This window comes from Caloenas nicobarica, chromosome 19 (genome assembly GCF_036013445.1).
Source record: "Caloenas nicobarica isolate bCalNic1 chromosome 19, bCalNic1.hap1, whole genome shotgun sequence".
NCBI lineage: Eukaryota > Metazoa > Chordata > Aves > Columbiformes > Columbidae > Caloenas > Caloenas nicobarica.
The window spans coordinates 11042913-11061888 of record NC_088263.1 but is presented as its reverse complement, the minus strand read 5'-3'; the positions used below and the strand labels follow the sequence as shown (position 1 = coordinate 11061888).

The 18976-nt window shown below is 50.1% G+C and overlaps 2 protein-coding genes across 3 annotated transcripts in view; one reads left to right on the top strand and one right to left on the bottom strand.

The window, feature by feature from the left end:
• SCAI (suppressor of cancer cell invasion) overlaps nucleotides 1-12613 on the bottom strand; it is a 33961-nt gene extending 21348 nt beyond the window's left edge. For both annotated transcript variants that reach the window (XM_065648747.1, XM_065648746.1), the window contains exons 1-2: nucleotides 12462-12613; nucleotides 1108-1239 (exon numbers count right to left, since the gene is read on the bottom strand). In XM_065648747.1, coding sequence (XP_065504819.1) covers nucleotides 1108-1239; nucleotides 12462-12514 — 185 coding nt within the window. In that variant the 5' untranslated portion in view covers nucleotides 12515-12613. The remainder of the gene's footprint in view (nucleotides 1-1107; nucleotides 1240-12461) is intronic.
• A 573-nt stretch (nucleotides 12614-13186) lies between these two features.
• RPL35 (ribosomal protein L35) lies at nucleotides 13187-14977 on the top strand. The gene is made up of 4 exons (XM_065648669.1): nucleotides 13187-13263; nucleotides 13494-13630; nucleotides 14054-14135; nucleotides 14757-14977. Exons 1-4 carry the CDS (start codon nucleotides 13261-13263, stop codon nucleotides 14904-14906), a joined length of 372 nt encoding a protein of 123 aa, XP_065504741.1. The 5' UTR covers nucleotides 13187-13260; the 3' UTR covers nucleotides 14907-14977.
• Nucleotides 14978-18976: the final 3999 nt, after the last annotated feature.

Below are 18976 nucleotides of genomic sequence, written 5' to 3'. Positions count from 1 at the left end.
GCCCATCTCTCTATTTTTATTGCCCAAGTTTCATCCAAAGGTATTTCCTATTTTCTTTTAACTGATAAGAAGGTTTCTTTTTGGCAAAGTACCATGGATATGCACGGAAACTACACCTCTGATCTGGAAATCTGATACAAGCACTATCTCAGTCCATGTCCAGAGGAAAAGCCAGAAGGGCTGCAGCACTCTGCCACCTCTGTGATACGACTTGAGTGCCATGATCCACACATGGACTGTATGAATCTGTGCTCTGCAGTGACTCAGGCCAATTTCGAGCAAGGCAATCTAATGACATAAAAGGTCCTGAAAATCCTGGCCTCAAGATCTCAGCCCTTTTGCTTTCAGCTGTTTCATGAGGTGCTGAATGTATCACCAGAAACTCCTTGTCCCTGCTGCCCATTTACCATTCTGATTTTGGAGCACAAACTGTTTGTTTTGGATTTGGTAATCAACTTCTAAAGCACACGAAAGGATTATCATCTTTGCTAACCATCTGTGTTTGAATAACAGCAAGCTATATGGGCCCAAACATACAGCATTACTCAGAGACCAGTAAGAGGCTGAACTGCCAACAAGATATGAGCTAAAAACCATGTCCATTAAGAGACTCTACAGCAAAGCTCCGAAATACAACAGCTCTTGAATATATAATCTTTAACTCAGCATATATTTATACAAACAGGGTGCCTATATCACTGGGGGTTTTTTTGAACAGACACTGTGGGGTTTGGGACTTGCACACTGCTGACTGTACACAGCCACACCTAGCCCTTGATTGCGTACTTCATACACAACATTTCAGAAGGAATTCTATCAGTTTCACTGAATTTCCAGCTTCTAGTTTACTGTTAACTACCATGACTGAGACATTCAGTTCACCTTTCTCACATTTCCTTCCCTGCTGTCTCAGAAGAAATGTGTGAACCTCTCCTCCTACAGATATACTTACATACATGGTCCAAAACTACCCATATATTGTTCTCTCCTAAATAAACATACTGGGTTTGAGTTCAAAATGTTCATTGTACAACTGACTTCAGCATCACTCACTAAAGTGTATGTTCCAATGCTTTTCTGAAGGAATACTGTCAAAAATGCACTAACCTTAAGCCATTGAATAGCTGTTTAGATTTATCCAATAAGTAGCAAAAGTCTGTCACTGTTTTCCTCTCTGCTTGAGGAATATCATCTTCAGCTCCTCCTGATGACATGATTTCTTTTAGGGCAAACTCAGTCCTATGAAGAAGAAAATAGCCATATTACTCAAAAATTGAGGGCTGCTATGAACTCATCCAGATTAGATGCATGTACAGTTCCATGGGGATGGCGACAAAGAGCATGCAGTTGTCCCACAGGTTACTCTTCTCGAGACTCATTAAAAGTAACAGCTGAGAATCAAAGCACGGGACTAATTATTGCACAATGCACCAGTTAACAGACAAAAATTTAAAATAAAAGTGGTACAACGGTCATAAAATTAAAAAAATCTCTGAGGACTGTATTCACAAACACAAAACTGCCAACAAAAGGACCATAACACAAACAGTACTTGGGTTTCATACTTGGACAAAGAAATCCTCTCTAAATTTGCCTTTTTGCAGAGGTGTTTATCCTGCAGCTGTATTTAGAGAGACTTGCCTCAGGTCTGGTTACATTTCATTTTTTTCTGTAACTGCTGAAAACTGTAGCTCACTAGTTGCTATTGCTAAAACATAGCAATTTTGGACAGAATGCTAAAAAAATATCCTGCTTCCTCTCTACTGTCCCATGCCTGTTTAATTCCATGGCTTGCACTGCCCACAATTATACCTGCAGATCTATTTTTACTGATCATATGAGCAAAATGTCATATTGTACAGTATTCACCTGAACAACAAACTAAGATATAACATATTTAATCCTAGTATTGGGTAAGTAAAGGAATATGAAAACCTCTAAAGGCAGAATGGCTTTTAAAATCTTGCTTGATACATACATAGATATAAAATTATCCTTCTGACCATCCAAAGGTGAGCTACAGATTCCTCAGCAGCAGCAACACCACGCACTCCTCTGAACATGGCTGCCAGGCCTCGGGCTCTGCTGTGTCTCTCATAATTTCAATGCAAGATAAACACTCCTCTAAATGGGCAAATGCAGAGCTTGGACTTTCAGCAACTTTTCTATCGGTTCTGACAAGCATTTTATTAAGCAACAAGTTTCCATTTGTGCAGAATCTCCGTTTGGATGCTATTTGTATCAATAATTACCTACAAGTCCCAATTCAAGCCAGGAAATGGCAAAGCTAACTCCTTTGGTCATTGGAAAATACCCTAAGGTGTCTTTCATCAACTGTCACAAAAACCTTCACAATATCCAAACAGACTTTAGAAACACTTCCCCGAACAAACACTTCGTGCCATCTTTTGGGGATAAGTTAGTGAGCACACCCTGTCATCCCAGCACTTCCATGACATCCCAGTTTAGCCAGGATGCAGCACACACATCCACTGGTCTTTTACACACCCAGTGACAGTGCACGGAAGCACTGGTGCAAGGACACGTGGTGCACTGCACAAACCGCTTGTTGAACAGCTCCAGAAAAAGGTAGGAAGTATCTACTTATTGTCAGGTAACTGCAACATGGGTGCCAGACAGCGTAAGAGAGTTTCAAACATACCAACCAGATGTCACAAGCTTTTGGTATGAGCCCAGCAAGCAGGACGTGAATCTGGTGAAGCACCGGCCTGTGTTTGAAATCTCTCAACATTTACATTCACACAGCACGACACACACAACACCAAGTACTTAAAGCACCAACGTATGAAATCGGAGCAAGCAGCGCAAGCTGACACACGAAGTCAGAAGTAGCCAGGAGGCGAGTCAGGGCTGTCGGCGTGAGGGACGACACCCAGGTCCCGTGAGCTCCGCAGCGAGGGTGACCCGAGTCCCGCGGCGAGGCCGGTGGGGTCGGCAGCACTCCACCGAGCTGGACCAGGCACGCGACAGCAGCTTCGGACACATTTGCAAAAATTGAGGAGTTTGCTTCAATTGCAAAGTATGTTTCATACAGTCTGCACATCATTCCTTTAATTTAATGGCAAAGCCAATTTTCTTTTATGCTACCCCTAAATTATACTGCCCAGCTAACATTGGCCAACTGAACCTGCGCCCACCCTCGCGCAGGCAAGTACAACCAGCCACAGTTCTCATGGTGCGGGACTCCCCAGACCCACTGCAAAGAGGGACATTTATTAAATCAGTGAGAGATACGGGAGAAAATTCACTGCCTGCTGACCTGAGCGGTATCAGAAGGCAGGAAAAATACTTATTGCAGAGAAAGGAGAAAAAACCCCTTTCAGGTTATAGGCAAATAAGGTGTATTTTGAAAGCCTACTGCAAGCCCAGCCAATTCCTAAATATTTAGCACAATGCTAGTTTGTGGAAAGTTAGAACATAGTACATTAGTACATCCATTTGTACATAAATAGCCAAATCATGGTTAAAAGTAGAATGACATGAAACCTCAGTCATCCACACCACGATGAAACGGCCTGTCCGTAATGACCTGAAGATGCAGCACAGCTGCACAGCTGCCGTGGGACGAACAGCCCCAGCCACCACAGCATCAACCTGGGATGGTGGACACGGAGCAGATCAAGTTTCAGTCTCTTGCAGGATAATTAAAGGCAGGTTCTGGCTCTGCCACATACAGCACTCAGAAAGCAGGAAGACTTTGAAATGATCCAGTGCATCTACATGCGTACGTGGTGCAGTGGAAAGTCCTGTTGAAAATCGTGACACTTTAACAGTAAGCATGAGTCCTGCTCAGAATGGACTGGTTCCTTACTCGCTACACATCAAATCTATCTTCATGATGATTACAAAATAACACCATACAGAAAATACATTATAAAGATACTCAGACTGAATCACATCACTGGCACACAGTCTTCCTTCTATGCTCCGGCGGGAGGGATTGGACTAGATGATCTTTTGAGGTCCCTTCCAATCCCTAACATTCTGTGATTCTGTGAAAAAATAATCAGGAAAAGGAATAAGGGGTTCAGCCAAGAAAGAAAAGCAGTGAAGAACTAAGTGGAGTAGTACTAAGCACGACCATTTCCCTCTGTGAGATATCTTTAGAAAAGCTGCCAGAAGGTAATTCTTCTACAGATCTCCAATTCAAAGAAGCATTTTGGTTACAGACATGAGACAGGCGCTGCTGCAATTTAAACCCTGGTTTCACTCAGCCACAGCACATCTCTGAATATGAAGGAAGATGGAAAGAAAAAGGCCAACAGGAGCCATTAAATGATAGGTGAAGCTGGCTTTTCCAGCTGACAGAGAAGGAAAATAAAATCAGTTATCTCACGCACTTGTTTTGGCTTATCATGCGCTGGAGTGGGTGATATTGGGTGCTGTACGAAGCAAGAACTACTATCACAAGTAGCTCAGGAGAGGAGGAGCTCTTCCCTGCGCTAAAGACTCTGTTGTAATGCAGCAGCATTACAGACAGGAGAAAGAATTATTATTAGAAACAGCAAGTGGGCACAGCAGAGGGAGGAATATAGCTACTGACATCGCCCTTTCCTCAGGGACTGCTGAGCTCCACGTGAAAATAAAATGCAACCAGTAGTACATCCACAGTGTGGACCTCCCCTTCTCTTTGGTACCAGAAGTAACCCACAGATCTGTGCTCCTCTTCTGCAAACACAGTTCTCCCAGTTTTGACAGCCCAGCTATACTAGAAATATCACCTACTTCATTTCTTGTTCTTGTATTTGGCACTTTTTGCTTTCTTTCATGCAAAAGTGTTGGGCTGTTTTGCGTGACAATTTTTAAGTAGCATGTTAAAAAAAAAAATTATCTCCAGAATCTGCTAAAGGAGACACTGAAACACTGGTTTAAAAGACTATTAAAATAAGTCAGAAAATGGTGACTTGCAGCAGAACTTATTATTCTCTCAAAGATTTTGCCAACTCCTCAGGCCAAACAAGGCAAAAGAATTGTGCTAGCCAAGCACCGCACTTTGTGTGCCAGGTTCTCTCCAGCACACTCTCAGAACACACAATTCCAGGTTTGCTTCATACAACACATCAATAGATTTTACAAATTCAACCCATTGCAGCATGCAGGGTAGAGGAGAATCCCAGAGGGTGGCAAGACTGTGCAGAGCAGCGGGAGGATGGGTGTGGGAAGCGGATGAAAGTTTCACGATGCCAGCCAGGATTTTTCAAGTGATGTGTCACTTACATCACACACATTTCCACTTCCCTGTGGTTTGCCGTCTCTCAGCTAAGGTTTTCCAGGCTCAGCTGGATGGGAAAAAGAGCATTGAAGTCCACGGCATGCACTCCTTACCAGCCCTGCGCTCGCACTCGGGCCTGTAGAACCAGGCACGCTCTGTGAACCATGGGAGAATACTCTGGTTCGAGGAAATGAAGCTGACAATGGAAGTCAAGCATAGATATGTTAGATTACTGTATTAGGTGCACAACTCGTTAGCCAGGATCACTGTAACCTGCCATTCCGTTGCCTGGTAGAAGAGGGTGGTCGTAACTTCACACCTGACACTCGCCAGGAAACAAAACCTCCCTCCCCAGAAAGCGCTGTGAGCTGCCCGGCACACTGTCCAGGCAGGAGCTGGGAACGTGTCAGCTCCGCTGAGTGGGGCCAGGTGCAGTCAGGGGCAGGTTCCTAGGGCCGCAGAGTTGGCTGGACACAGGACCATGACCTCCTGACATAGCGTTTGTACAACCTGTCTGTCTTCTGTTCAGCCTCCGCTGGTTGTGTCCTGCATCCAGTCACCTGGACAGCCCCATCGCTTGAGTATTTAGAGGATAAAAACTGTGAGTACCTACTAGCAGCGCTTTATCTACTTCACCTAAACCATCATTGACAGAACAACTCTTCTCACTAGAGCGTCAGCATTACCCTTAAAACTCTCATCTTGTACTACTAGAGGCAAACAATCTCATTACAAAGGCTTTGGCGGCACATTTTTTCTGTCTGGTATTTTACCAAGGAAACCAGAGCCCGTAGTAGTGAACACAAGCAGTCTGGAGTACAGATACTTCACATATATTATATACAACCTGTCTTTCTTACTTCAAAACCAGAAGAATTTAGTCTTTAATCTTTAAGCATTTATACTTTAAACTATCACATTCAGAAAAAAATTGTATGATTTTGTAAGTCTAAGTACAAGCGCATCTTTCAGAAGCAACTGTTCCAAAAATCAGAACATGTTACTTGTTGTGCCATTTAACAGGTGACTTCACAGACCTTATAAATACCGATCTCCATGGCGTTCCAGCCCTCCAAAGATAAAGTGTGGATGTTAAACATTCACACTATGCACAGGAACAAATTTACTACAATGCAGAGAACTGATCAATGTCACCCAATGAAGCTTCTTGGCTAAAATTAGACCAAGAATCTGTATTTTATTTCAGGTTTTTAGTACAAGTTGGAAGCAAACCCAGCCATTTCTCATCCCCAGCCACTGTTCACCTCAGGGCATGTCTGCACTGCAGCGGCTGCAGCTCCTGCAACTGCACCAGCTCCTGGCACAGCCGCGAGCTGGGACGCGGCAGGATGAGCCCACCCGGCCGGGCAGGGGCTGCAGCCGGGGCAGCAGCACCCGGTCCAGCATCGTGTCAGAACACCCAGCCGGTTCCTGCGCCTGCTGAGCTCGCTGCTGTACCAACACGCACACAGAATGCACAATGAGAGCCGCTTGGGCAGAGCCCAGGCTTCAGAGACATTTTGTGTTTGAACACCACAATAAAAACCAACTCACAATGTAACTTTAAGAGAAACATGGAGCTAGCTTGTTTTGCTGATGATGCTGGTCAAATCATGTTCTCTCTGCCTGGATGTTTGCTTATTTCAAAAGGGTACTAAGGAGAAATGCCACATGAACTAGGAGGGTGAAGAACTTCTGTTTTGTAAACTAACTACAGTGCAGCTGACTTAAAGTCACCTGCAAGTGCAACTAGTTCTACTCCAATTGGGAATTCACTAAGGAAGTATTTTTCCTACTAAAATACTAACTTTGCAGTTAATTTGCAGAAGTAGTACTAGAAGTAATCTAAAGATTAGGCAAGAGGGAAGACATTTTAAAAAAAATAATAAAACATGCACACACAATTCTCCAGATGCACACTGGTGTGGCAAGTGGAAGTGACAGACAGCAGGTACACACAGGTACACAAGATTTTTAGTTTGTTACTGCAAATGGAAAGTTTAATACTTTCACATGAATGTGTAATTCATTCCTCAGCATGCTGGAAGACCAGAGGATTTGCAAACACTGTCTCCTACTAAGACAGAGCTCATGTGAGCTGCAACTTCTGCTTTACCTTTGACATCTCAGCAGGAACAGTCTCAATATCTCTCATAGGGAAACAGCCAATGTCACAAATTTGCCTCCATTCTGAGTCAAATGAGTTTGAATATCCAGCATGCAGTGTCAATCCTACTATTTCAGTTTCGAATAAGTGCTTAGTCTACAGAATCACTTTTAATTTGGTATACAAGTCTTTCAAAATCATTTTCTTGCTTACAGCACACCTGTCTGTATCCAGAACTGCAGCTTTGGCATCTTTTCTCCCAGAAAAATGCAGAGCTGCTCATGACCATCACCCCATGGAAACAGTGTCATCTCTCCTGCCTTCCACATTGAAATCATAGACGCCACACCTTACCAGCACTCTTCTGAATTCACTATAGGCACAGACCAATATAAGAGATGTGATGTCATCATGGGATGCACATGGCCTTTTGCAATTGCCTACGTAACACAAAACTTTTGCTTCTCTTATTTATGTTTCTGCCACTGGCAATTTGTTCCACCTTTGTCCACTCTGAGGCCTCTGTGATCCCTCTTTCGCTGCAGTTCGTGACCTTTTGTGTACAGGGTGAAAAAAAGGGCAAAGACTAAAAATGTCATCGCAGTTGGGCCTCTGCTCTTCCACTGACTTAACTGGCTTGCTACTAAAAATGAGTTCAAGCTCAAAGTCAGTTTCTGGGTCAGCAGAGCCCAGGAATCCCTAGGAGATGGTTCAGAAGCCATGTGGAAGAGGATGCAAGTGTTTCCTTTTATCCAATTTCAAATCATGAATCTGTAGTGGTGCCTGCATTCCACCTACATGGTACTTGGTAGTCATTTGAATTGTGTGAGAGAGCAATAGCAAAAAGAACATCAGGCTAGCCTACTCTTGGCAGGGGTGGGAGGGGAAGAAGGGAGATAGAAAAACACCATCAGCTGCGGAGGGCTGAGCTGTGTATATTTACATTTCACAAGCTAAACTATTTAGTGGTTTATTTACACACAATGTTCTTGGAGCAGCTAAAATGCCAGTTGTGTTTTATCTTGATTTTGTGGCAATGCACATAAGCCACAAAAATCATAGAAAGAGTCTGCAAATGAGATATGAACCTCATATATCTGGAAAAGCATGTGAGCCACTGTGAGAAGGGAGAAAGATTTTGGGAGCACAGGCACAACAAGAGCTGAAATACATTAGTTATGACAGGACACCAAAATACAACCCAGGGACTTGTACTGTGACCTGATCGTTGCTTTCAAGTTCATGCTGCAGGGATCGCACATCCCAGCGTGGCTCTCACAGGCAAGTCAACCTCCAGCATGGCATCCCGAGGCCACGGGTCTCCCAGGCTGCCCCTCCATGTTAGAGCGAGGAGGGAATTGCAGTCAGCTCCATTTTATGCACACTCCATGGCAAGATGCCAACACAAGTGTTGACTGAGCCAAATCTGGGCCCCCTTGAACTAACCCATCACCTAAAGCAGGGCGGAAAAGCACATGCCTCTCGTATCCACAGCGGCCAAGTTCCTGAAAAGCATCTGAGTTACAAGATACATTTGTTTTTTTCTTTCTTTACTCAGAAAACAACCGATGTTTTAACTCTTTGATGTACACTCATTAATTCAAAACTGAATGGTTGCTGTACAATGTAGCTTGATGTTAATGCAATGGAGACACCTTTTTCTAGCAAGTCCCATTATTTACTAGATGGCCCCAATGGCAGTTCAGGCCAGCGTCCGATCACAAGGGCAGTTCTCATCACATTCTGCATCTCGTTAGCGTTCCCCGCCAAGGTGCCAATGGCTGGTGTCCAACTGGAACCTTACTCTGAAAAAAGAGAGCGCAGTACAAGCTACAGAAAGCTTTTTGATCAGCTCGGTTCTCCTCCCGAAGTAAGCTGCCAGCAAGCTCGGGAACTGCACCGAGAGCATCATGCTGGGAATTCACCCGCCTGGGTCGGAACTGCTCCTGGACCGTTCCTCTGTCACGCAGCACAGAAATCCCTCTGCTGACTTCTGCTTTAATTACATTTTTTAAAAAGTCAGCTTCTAGTCTGTGTTCCTTTATAATAGTAGCAATAATTAAAAATACTTCAGACGACAAGTCTTCTAAACCTGCTGCTCCATCCAGGCTTTTTGGCATCGCACACTTCCTTTCTTGCCTGACATCCTCAGGGAACCAGAGCGATGGTTATTCTATCCTGCTCTTCTTGCAGGGCTGCACTGCGCTCTCTCAGCACATGTAAACTGCTAGGTAATATTTGTGTTGGCAACTAACCTACATACTTTATAGAAACAGACCTCTGTTTGACCCTCCATGCAGCTCCCACACACAATTTGGTCCACTCCTTTAAACTGCTTCCTCTGCTGCAACACGTACCCCATTCCATACCTCTGCACACACCAGAACAGCGCTTGTGCTTAAAGGGAGCTGCTCAGCCACAAAAGCCAAGCCTGCAGAATGTTCTTATGCAAGAACACCAAAGAAAATTATTATAAAACTTGCATGTACAGGACCTGGTTCTCCTTCTAAAAAAATTGCTGCAACTGAAGATTTCTATGAAAAAAACCAAACCACCAAAAAAATTAAAACAAAACGAAAGCCATGAAAACCCTAACCTATTAAAAGTTCAGTGAAAAAAGACAGCAACACACAAGCTGTATCGTGCTTTGGGGAGTTAGTGGGGGGTGTTAGGGTTTTTTGTTTAAAGTACAGTTAAATTTTAGCTATTTAAGCAGTAACGGCCCCTCAGAACAGACTTTCACGCCAGAACTCTTCCTCCCTTGCCCAAAGCGCACAATGCAGAATAAAAGATAAGCCAATAAAGTAACACGTCCAGGTGATCAAATTAATTCCCATTACCCATTTATTCCACGACAGTTTATAAACAACTCTATTTAAAGCCAACAGAGCTAAACCAGAATAAAAGCGATGCAAAAAGAGGCGCGGTGTGGCTGGCAGGGACGCGGCGAGCGCGGCTGCAGCGGAGCAGGGACTGTGCAGTCGCAGCGTGTGACGGGAGCAGCGCTGGCAGCAGAGGAGGCAGCGACAGCCCCGGCCTCCCACCCGCCTAAATCTGTGCCTTCCGTGCAACACCACGGGCAACACCACGGTGTTTCAGCGCAGATCTGCATGAGGGGAAAAGCTTCTGACGGGTTTTAACTGTTATCCTTCATTTTTATTACTTCCCCAAATAAAACAGTAACACAGAAACGAATAACGATGCAGGCCAGCTACGTATTCCTCCCGCTGCTAAGCACTTGGGTATTTTATCACTTGTAGATCTAGTTTCTCAGCTGAGCAGGCGAACACAGAACAGGGTGCTGCTGTCTGTATCGCTCTTACATGTAGAGCTTAGCCCGACTAGTCATCTTTGTGATAAAATCTTCCAATGTTTGCAAGGGACATGGATTGCCAATTGAATTTTGATGCTGTGTTGTACCTATATTTCAAGATAAAACAATGATCACAATCTCCTTTATAGCACAGTGCAATATTTCTTCTCTCCATTTAGTTTCTGTAAATGGTTTTTATATTTTCTGTAGCAAAGTAGCTGGCTATCACATTTGCATACACTTCCTGTATTATTTTGGCAGCCCAGAATGATCAGAGAATTATGCTCTTTGCTTCTAATTAAGTGACTCATTGTTTCTTCTATTTAACATAAATGGTGACCCAGTTTATCAGAACATCTCTAAGAACATGACCTACAGTCAGGTGTCACGCTTCTTAATCACTGCCGCAGCAGTCTGAGCGAGGGAAGTCACAACTCTTACACAACAGGGTTCACACAAGGCAGCAGTAACCACATCTGCAAACTTCCATAGCAAGACCTGTAACAGGACGATCTTCTACGATTTCCAAAGGCTGCCACCAACACTGTGGTGCTGTTGCTCGCAGGAATGGTGGGAGATGTCTCACATCACCATTTTAGCCATCACATGGTCTAACAGTGCTGCTTTACATTAGCTTAGACAAGATGCTGAGAATTATGGATTGCATTTGGATAGCTCTTGCAAAAACTGGTAATCTTCTGTATTAAGGGATCCATTTTGCAGGTTGAAGGACTAGAATTGCTTAGCCAAGACACAGCTTAAACAAGCAAGCTTGGAGCCTGGTTATTAAACTGCAAAAGTGCAACTCAGGCTTTGACAAAAACAGGTCCTTTTCTGAGGTGAGAGATTAGACCCAAACTCTGAAAACCTGCAGTCTTGATCCTGAGTGTTTTATCTGGGGCAGCCTTTGGTTATTGACATTTTTATAGCTAGTAACAGGCAAGAAATCGGGGGGATGACCCAACATAACAATCATCCAGCTTCTATCCCCAAGGGCATTTCACATCGCATACTATCCAGGTCATTTCTCAGTACAAAACAAGAATTTGGTGAAGAGGGAGGTGCTAAGATAAAAGTTTTAAATCAGACCAAATCCACGATGGTTCAGTTGAACTTGCAATTTGGATTTCCAGCACTGCACAGGCAGCTGTTGTAAAACCCAGCAATATTTCATCCAAAAGGATTCATTAGCTGATGCAGAACTGCAGGTACCTGTCAAAGGCATGCAAAACACCTACAGCCTCCCCAGCGGGGAGAGGCGGGGTGGCGAGAGGGAAGACACCATAAAAAACGGAGAACTTCATAGAGAGGGGACCGTTTTCGTGATTATTGCAGTTACACTGCAAGTCAAGGCCTAAGCAGAAAACGTGTCACATCGCATTTCTCTTCTCCGTTAACAGCAAAGGCGGCGGCGAGCGCGGCTCCGTGCACGGGGCCTGGGCAGCCTCACCGCCACGCTGCCCCCAGCCCGGCCAGGGCACACACCTGCGAACCTGCGCCCGGCTTCGGAAGGCGCCAGACGCCGCGGCGAGGCCGCCCCGCCGCCGGGAGCAGCCCCACGGGAGGGGCCGCTGGGCACAGCCCCGCCCCACCTGCCGCGCCGCCCGACCCGCCTTACCTGGGCTCCCGCTTGCGGCGCGGCTTCTCCGCGGGGCCTGCAGCTCTGCGGGGGCGAGCCGGCGGTGAGGGCCGAGCCGGCGGTGCGGGGGAACCGCCGCCGGGCCTGCCCCGAGCCGCCCGCAGCCGCCGCCGCTCCCGCCCGCCCGCGCCACCGCCCCGCCCGCGCCCCGCCGCTCCGCCCCTCGCACCTGGAGGCTGGGCCGGCGTGGGGCAGGCGCTGCCGGGCGGCTCCTCTCACCATCCGCGCCGCCCCCGCCAGCTCCCGGGAAAAGCCGCCGGCGCTGCCGCGGCGAAGGCTCCGGCTGCGCGGAGCGCGGCTGCCGCCTCACGCTGGTCTGGGCCGGCCTCGCCCCGCCCCCGCCCGCTCCTATTGGCTGAGCGCCCAGGCTAACGGCGAGGCGGCCCTCTGATTAGCGGCGCAGGCTGTCAGTCAGGAACCCCCGGCCCGCCCGCGCGGGGCGGCTGAGGCACGGCGCTGCCTGGATACGGCGGGAGGCGGCGCCACCGTGCGGGGAGGCCTGTCCCGCCGAGCCGGACCGACCCGCTCCCTCTGCCCGTTCCTCGGCCCGTCCCGCACGGCCACCCCGCTGCCCCAGCCCCGCTCTGCCGCCGTGGCCGCTCCCGCCCCACCCGCCGTCACGTCCCCACCACTAACGGAGTAAAAGTGCCGCACCTCGGCCAGCGCGGGAACACCGGCTCCGCTCTGACAGGGCTCCAGCGGCTGAAGGAGAGGCGGGAGCCGGCGGCAGCACCGAGCCGCCGCGGCAGAGCGGCGCGCAGCAGCCCCCTCGCCAGGGGCCGCTGTCCCGCAGCCTCCCGCCTTCCCTGTCAGCAGCGGGCCGCTACCACCGCGCTGCCCGCGGGGGTGCGCAGACTCCTCCCCCCGCCCGGCCGCGGATTGGTAGGCTCCGGCCGGCAGCACCCTCCGCCCCCTGTCCCCGCGCGGCTTCCGTCCCTTCCGCCCCGAGCCGCGCCGGTGCCGCCATCATGGTGAGAGGGGTCCTGTCCCTCGGCCGCAATCCGGCGGCATCCGGGCGGGCACCGGGCTGCCGGCCGGCCCGCCGCGGCACCGAGCCCGCCGCGCTGCCCGCCTGGCCCCGCCGTCGCCGTGCTGGGGGGGGGATGAGGGCGGGGGGCGGGGCGGGGAGGCGGCGGGCGCTGTGGGCCGGGGCGCGGCGGGTTCCCGGGCGCGGGGCTGACGGCCCGTCCGCCGCCCGCAGGCCAAGATCAAGGCCCGAGACCTGCGCGGGAAGAAGAAGGAGGAGCTGCTGAAGCAGCTGGACGATCTGAAGGTGGAGCTGTCGCAGCTCCGCGTGGCCAAGGTGACCGGCGGGGCCGCCTCCAAGCTCTCCAAGATGTGAGTGCGACCGGGCCGGGCCGGGGCAGCGGCTGCTGGGGGCGATGCTGCGGGGGAGCTTCCCCGAGCCCGAGCGGGGGGACCCGCCTGGGAGCGCGGGCCGCGCTGCGACGTGTTTGGGAGGGGCTGGCACAGGCCGTGGGGCCGGGCAGGGAAGGGGCACAGATGCTTGTAGGCATGAAAATCCATTTGTGCGTCTCTTTGCTCGGAGATCACAGAATCACAGAATGTTAGGGATTGAAAGGGACCTCGAAAGATGTTAAGCTGAGATGTGCCAGAAGTTGTTAGTGTTTTGCTACAGCGACACACAATGTGAGTTACTTGGTTGTAGCACGCACATGTTTCCTGTATGTTGGTTCTAAATCTGTAGTGCTTGTTTTTCACTATGTTCTGAGACGTGCTTTTTTTTTTTTCCACCTGCAGACGTGTGGTGCGCAAATCCATTGCCAGAGTCTTAACTGTTATCAATCAGACTCAGAAGGAGAACTTGAGGAAGTTTTATAAGGTAATTCCAAGTATCTTACATAGTGGTCTTTTTTCTCTTATTGTTTTCAAATACATAGTTTGAAGGAAGGACCTAATTTTATGGATTGTTACTTGAAAGCTTAAAACTCAAGGAAAAAAATCTTCATTTATGTTTAGTTTTAAAATCCTCTAGTCCTGGTTCTTTTTTAAATATTACTGGAAGACTGCCCTGAATTGTTTAAGCTGGGTGTGAATCTGCTTGCCAGATCAGTCTTCTGGCCAGCATCACCTCTCCGGGGTGCAGTGTACTTCTAGAAAAGTTTCTGTAATTTTCAGAATATTAGTTCTTGGGGGTTGAATAGGATAGGAAAAAAAAAACCTTTTCAGGTGGTGGTGGAAAACTGGGACTTCTAAGATGAAGCATTACTTCAACCTGAGCCAACGCTAGTACAACTGGTACAAAAAATAGAATCAGCTCATGTTTCCTATTGGAGAGAAGTTCTCTTAAGCTTTGGACTGTAATGACAGTCCCATCAAAAAGGAGTGTAAACCGTTGCTGCTGATGTTGTTCTTACAAGCATCTCGGCTCCCTGTGAGCTCCCGTACCTGATTGCTGCCTTGCAGCCTCTCAAACTCAACTGTTGTGTGTTTTTGCAAACAGGGCAAAAAGTATAAGCCTCTTGATCTGCGGCCAAAGAAGACTCGTGCCATGCGACGCAGATTAAATAAGCACGAAGAAAATCTGAAGACCAAGAAACAGCAGCGAAAAGAACGTTTGTACCCTGTCCGGAAATATGCCATCAAGGCATAAAACTACAGTGTGCCGAAAGTTCTTAATTATATTGGCTGAGTATGTCTCATTAAATAGAATTTTCTTTGGAAGCTGTCACTGGTGTTTTTTTCAGTAGCAGTGGGATGAAGAAGTCATCAGCTTTATGAAGGTGAATTGGAGGATTTACAGAAAGTTTATTTCAACTTTGGTAATGAAAATACTAACATAACTTGCTGTTTAGGGTTGTTGGTTTTTTTGAAGAGCAGGCAGATGAGTACAGATCTGTGAAGCTGGTTCAGCTTAACATGTAAAAAGTATTTAGCTTGAGGTCAATTTAAAATGGAAACTTCACACAAATGTTCCCAGTGAGTCGGTATTCATCTCTTCAGTAGCTTAAGAGTAAATATTTGAAGTTTCTGTCTTGTGCCAGTGTTTAAGTGTTTTAGAGATGAACTAATTTGCTGAGGTGGTTTAGAGGACTTCATTGAAACGGAAGAATTCTGTCAGCACTTGTTCTGGATCCTTGCACGACTAGTTAAGTGTTAGGAAAATGAGGGGGGTGTGACAGTTTCAGACCGAGTGTTCCTTTTGTGTGCCTGTGAAGACTTGCTGAGGTCAAATCGGGAAACTGGACTCAAGCTGGTTGAACCAGGAGATTTTACCTCTAAAGTTTCAAGGCACTCCCTGGTCTCACAGTTCCACACTTTTAGTTGAAGCAGTTAAATGGTTTGACTTTCTGTCCCACATGGAGTTGGTTGGAACTCAGAGATGGAGTTGTGATTCCAAAGGCCTTTTTTGGTTCGGATGTGAGGAAGAGTTAGTGCTCCTCAAGCATTAGTGCTGCAGCAGTTGTGGTTTGTGTTAGTGTAGCTAATGCATTCTCACATGAAAAATTCTCTACCCACTATGGAATCCTTGGATTGGATCCAGATTCTGTTTAGGCAAAGGAAGTTAATTCTGCTCTCTGAGCTTACCATAGATCTGAAGGACTTTTAAGGCTCGAGTTTTAACCAGAGAGATCTAATTATGTGTGGTGAAGTATGTTTTGCATGTACTGAGCTGTGGGGAGGGGTAGCTTTGTGGTGATGCTGGTGCTGGCAGTGCAATGGCTTTGTTAGGAGCTTAGTGTGGGCCTGAACGCAATACGTTTGGCAGCCAAGGGCGCAGCCTGGCACAGCGCTGGGCTGCTGGAGCGTGCTGTGAGATGGAGCGTTGTGCGTGGAACCGTCCTCTGGCTCGTGTCTGTGGGACCATGGAGGTGGGGGGGTACAAACGCTTTGTGTTGCCATCCTGCATGTCCTGCGGGGCAGCAGCTCCTGGAGGAGCAGAGACCTGTCAGCAGCACGTGTGGCCCTGTGGCACATTGCTGCGAGGATCCCGGCTCCACGCGCTCCTGCCTGGGAGCCTGGTGGCTGAAAGGGCCACGGGAGAGGCTGGTTCCTGGGCTGGGAGCGGGGCAGAGGCTGCCCCTGTCACATCGTGCCTGGCTGTGTTTGGGCTTCTCTTCTGGAGAGATGTTCTGTTCCCCTCTGCTCCTCCACAGCGTGTCCCAGGAGAGCCTGGTGCCTCTCACCAGCGTTCCTGACACAGAAGAGCAAACACAGGTAAGGTTGGAAGCTCCTCTGGAAATCTCTGGTGCAACAGCCTGCTCAGAGCAAGGCCACCTGTGAAAGTAAATCACTTTGTACAATTTCTCAGGTATCTAATGGGTGTTTCCATTACAACCTGCTGCATTTTCTTTGAAGCTTTGCTATACAGTCCGCCTGGTTGTTATGGGGGGCGCCTGGAGCCCCTGTCCTGGGGCACCCTGCTCTTCTGTGCTGACCCTGCTCTGCTGCAGACACTGGCCCTGGGTTTAGCACCAGTGTTGGCAGAGCCTCATGCCTCTAAGGCTCAAAATGTTTATTTTTCCCTTGTAACTGAAGCTGTCCCTCAGTGTTAGCGCAGACTTCCCAAGGAATGCTGTTCTTCAGCAAATAAATAATTTCCAGGGTGGGGATGAGGAAGGAGGAACAGCTGCCGACTGACTGCGGGGCACGGCCCAGGGCTGATGCCACCGCGCAGGGAGCCCTGGCCGTGTGCCCTGGCGAGTGCGCAGCAGGACCAGATGTTCCTCGTCCCCGCTCCCCGGCACAGTGGGCACCGGCCGGGTGCAGGTGGTGTCTCTGGGAGCTGGCAGGACCTGGTCCTGGGCCGCATTCTGCAGCTTCCCTGGGGGAAAGGGGGAGCTTCACAGAGGGCAGAGGCAGATGTGAGTCGTGCAAGGTCTGAGTGGGAAAGCTCTGGCTCCACCTCCCTTGGCTCGTGTTTGCTGCGACGGACACAAGCCCTTCTGACGCTCTTGGCAATGCTCCTGTCGCCTCTCTCCTCCGAGATGGCTCCTTAGCAGCTCTCCTGAGCACCAACACTGAGGGCTGACCCTTGTTTGCGCAGGGACCAGGACATGGCAGGACACACAAAGTGCTGTGCAGGCAGGACAGGCAGGGAGCTTGGAGTGACCCCCCCAGGCACAACCAGGTGGCCTCCGCCACACCATGCCACCCGCTCCCGTCCACGGGCTGGGGCAGAGGGGTCCCGCATGGCTGCGTGCGAGCAGCATGTCTAGGGCATCGGGCTGACAACAAGCCCTGCGTTGTGAGCTGTCCCAACAGCCACGCGGGCGGCTCAGGTCTGCCCGGGGCAGCCCCCGCTCCCGGCCCTGAATGCCCGTTTTGTTGGCTGGGCTGGTGGAGGACTCAGCACCGCGCTGCCCCGGTCTCCTCCTCCCATGAATACGGGCAGTGTCTGGAGCAGGCGCTGCCCCGCAGGGCCCTGCTCCCGCCGTCCCGGGGGCTCCCGGACAAAGGTGGCCCTTGGGATCCAGGGGCCAGGACGGCTGTGTGCCGGGGCTCCTGGGTCCCTGCCAGCCGGGCTGTGCATCCGCAGGGTGACGGAGAAAGCCGCTGTGCCTGGGAGCACAGCCCGGCCATGGGGGCAGACCCCTCCTTCCCCTTGGCCGTGCGGCACTGCCGGGGAAGGGGTGTTTGTGGGGTGCACCCACCACCCCGAGGGGCTGCCGTGCCCATGGGGCCGGGGTGGTTTGGAGCTGCCAGCAGTGAGCCTGGGAACCAATTTCTGTTTCCACTGGTGAGTCAGCAGCAGCACTGCCCAGGCTCATGGCTTCCCACCTTCCAGCGGAACCTCGCCGTCCATGTCCTCCCCGGCTCCCTGCTGGCCCTGGGTGCGATGGGCTGGTGGGTCTCAGCAGGAACATGCCCATCCTGGCGAGTCGCTGCCCTGCCAGCCACAGCTTAGGGATGGGAGAGCAGAGCCGCCCCAGCAGAGCGTGTCCTGCGGCGCTGCCGCTGTGCCGGGAGCCAGGGCACGGCCCAGGAGCGGGAGGGAGAGGAGCAGCACAAAACGCCTTCCCGCCCCGCGCTGCCAGGGCTGCGCCAGGCCTGCCGGCAGCAGGGACCGTGTGGAGGGAAGGCTCAGGGAGGGCAATAAAAATAGATCCCTGTGACGCTCGGTGCTGCTGGCTCCGGCTTTGAAGTGTGTTTGCAATATGGGCACAGCCCCAGGACTTGCTCCCACCTGCTGCCGGACGCGCATCACCTTGTTCCCTGGGTCACTGGCCCCCGATGGAGATAAGAACGGAGGGAAGGGCCCGATTCCCCCGTCAGATGCTCCGAGCGCAGCCGGTCCCAGCGCGGCAGCCCCAGGGCAGGCGGCTCTCGGGTCTCCGTGGCCAAGGAAGGGCTGTGTGACTGTGGCACAGGGCCCCACCGTGGGACCAAACTGCAGCTGGGGGGGTTCAGCTGCACCAGCTCAGGCTGCTGGCACCTGGTGGAACAAGGACCAAGGTTTTGGTGCACCCTCAGCAGGTGCCAAGGGACAGGCTCTGGATGTCACCTGGAGCAGGGCTGGTGGCAGCGCCATGGCACAGAGCTGCTGTGGACAGCAGGACCGCCAGGACTGTGGCCAAACCACCACAAACAAACAAACCAACCCAGCCGGTAACTGAGAAGGGGAGGGGGGGGGATTAGGGCTTCACTGCCCGACCTCACCGGGAGCGGGTTTCTGGAGGGAGGGCTGTGGCGCCAGCACCACGCGCCCATATGGCCCCGGCC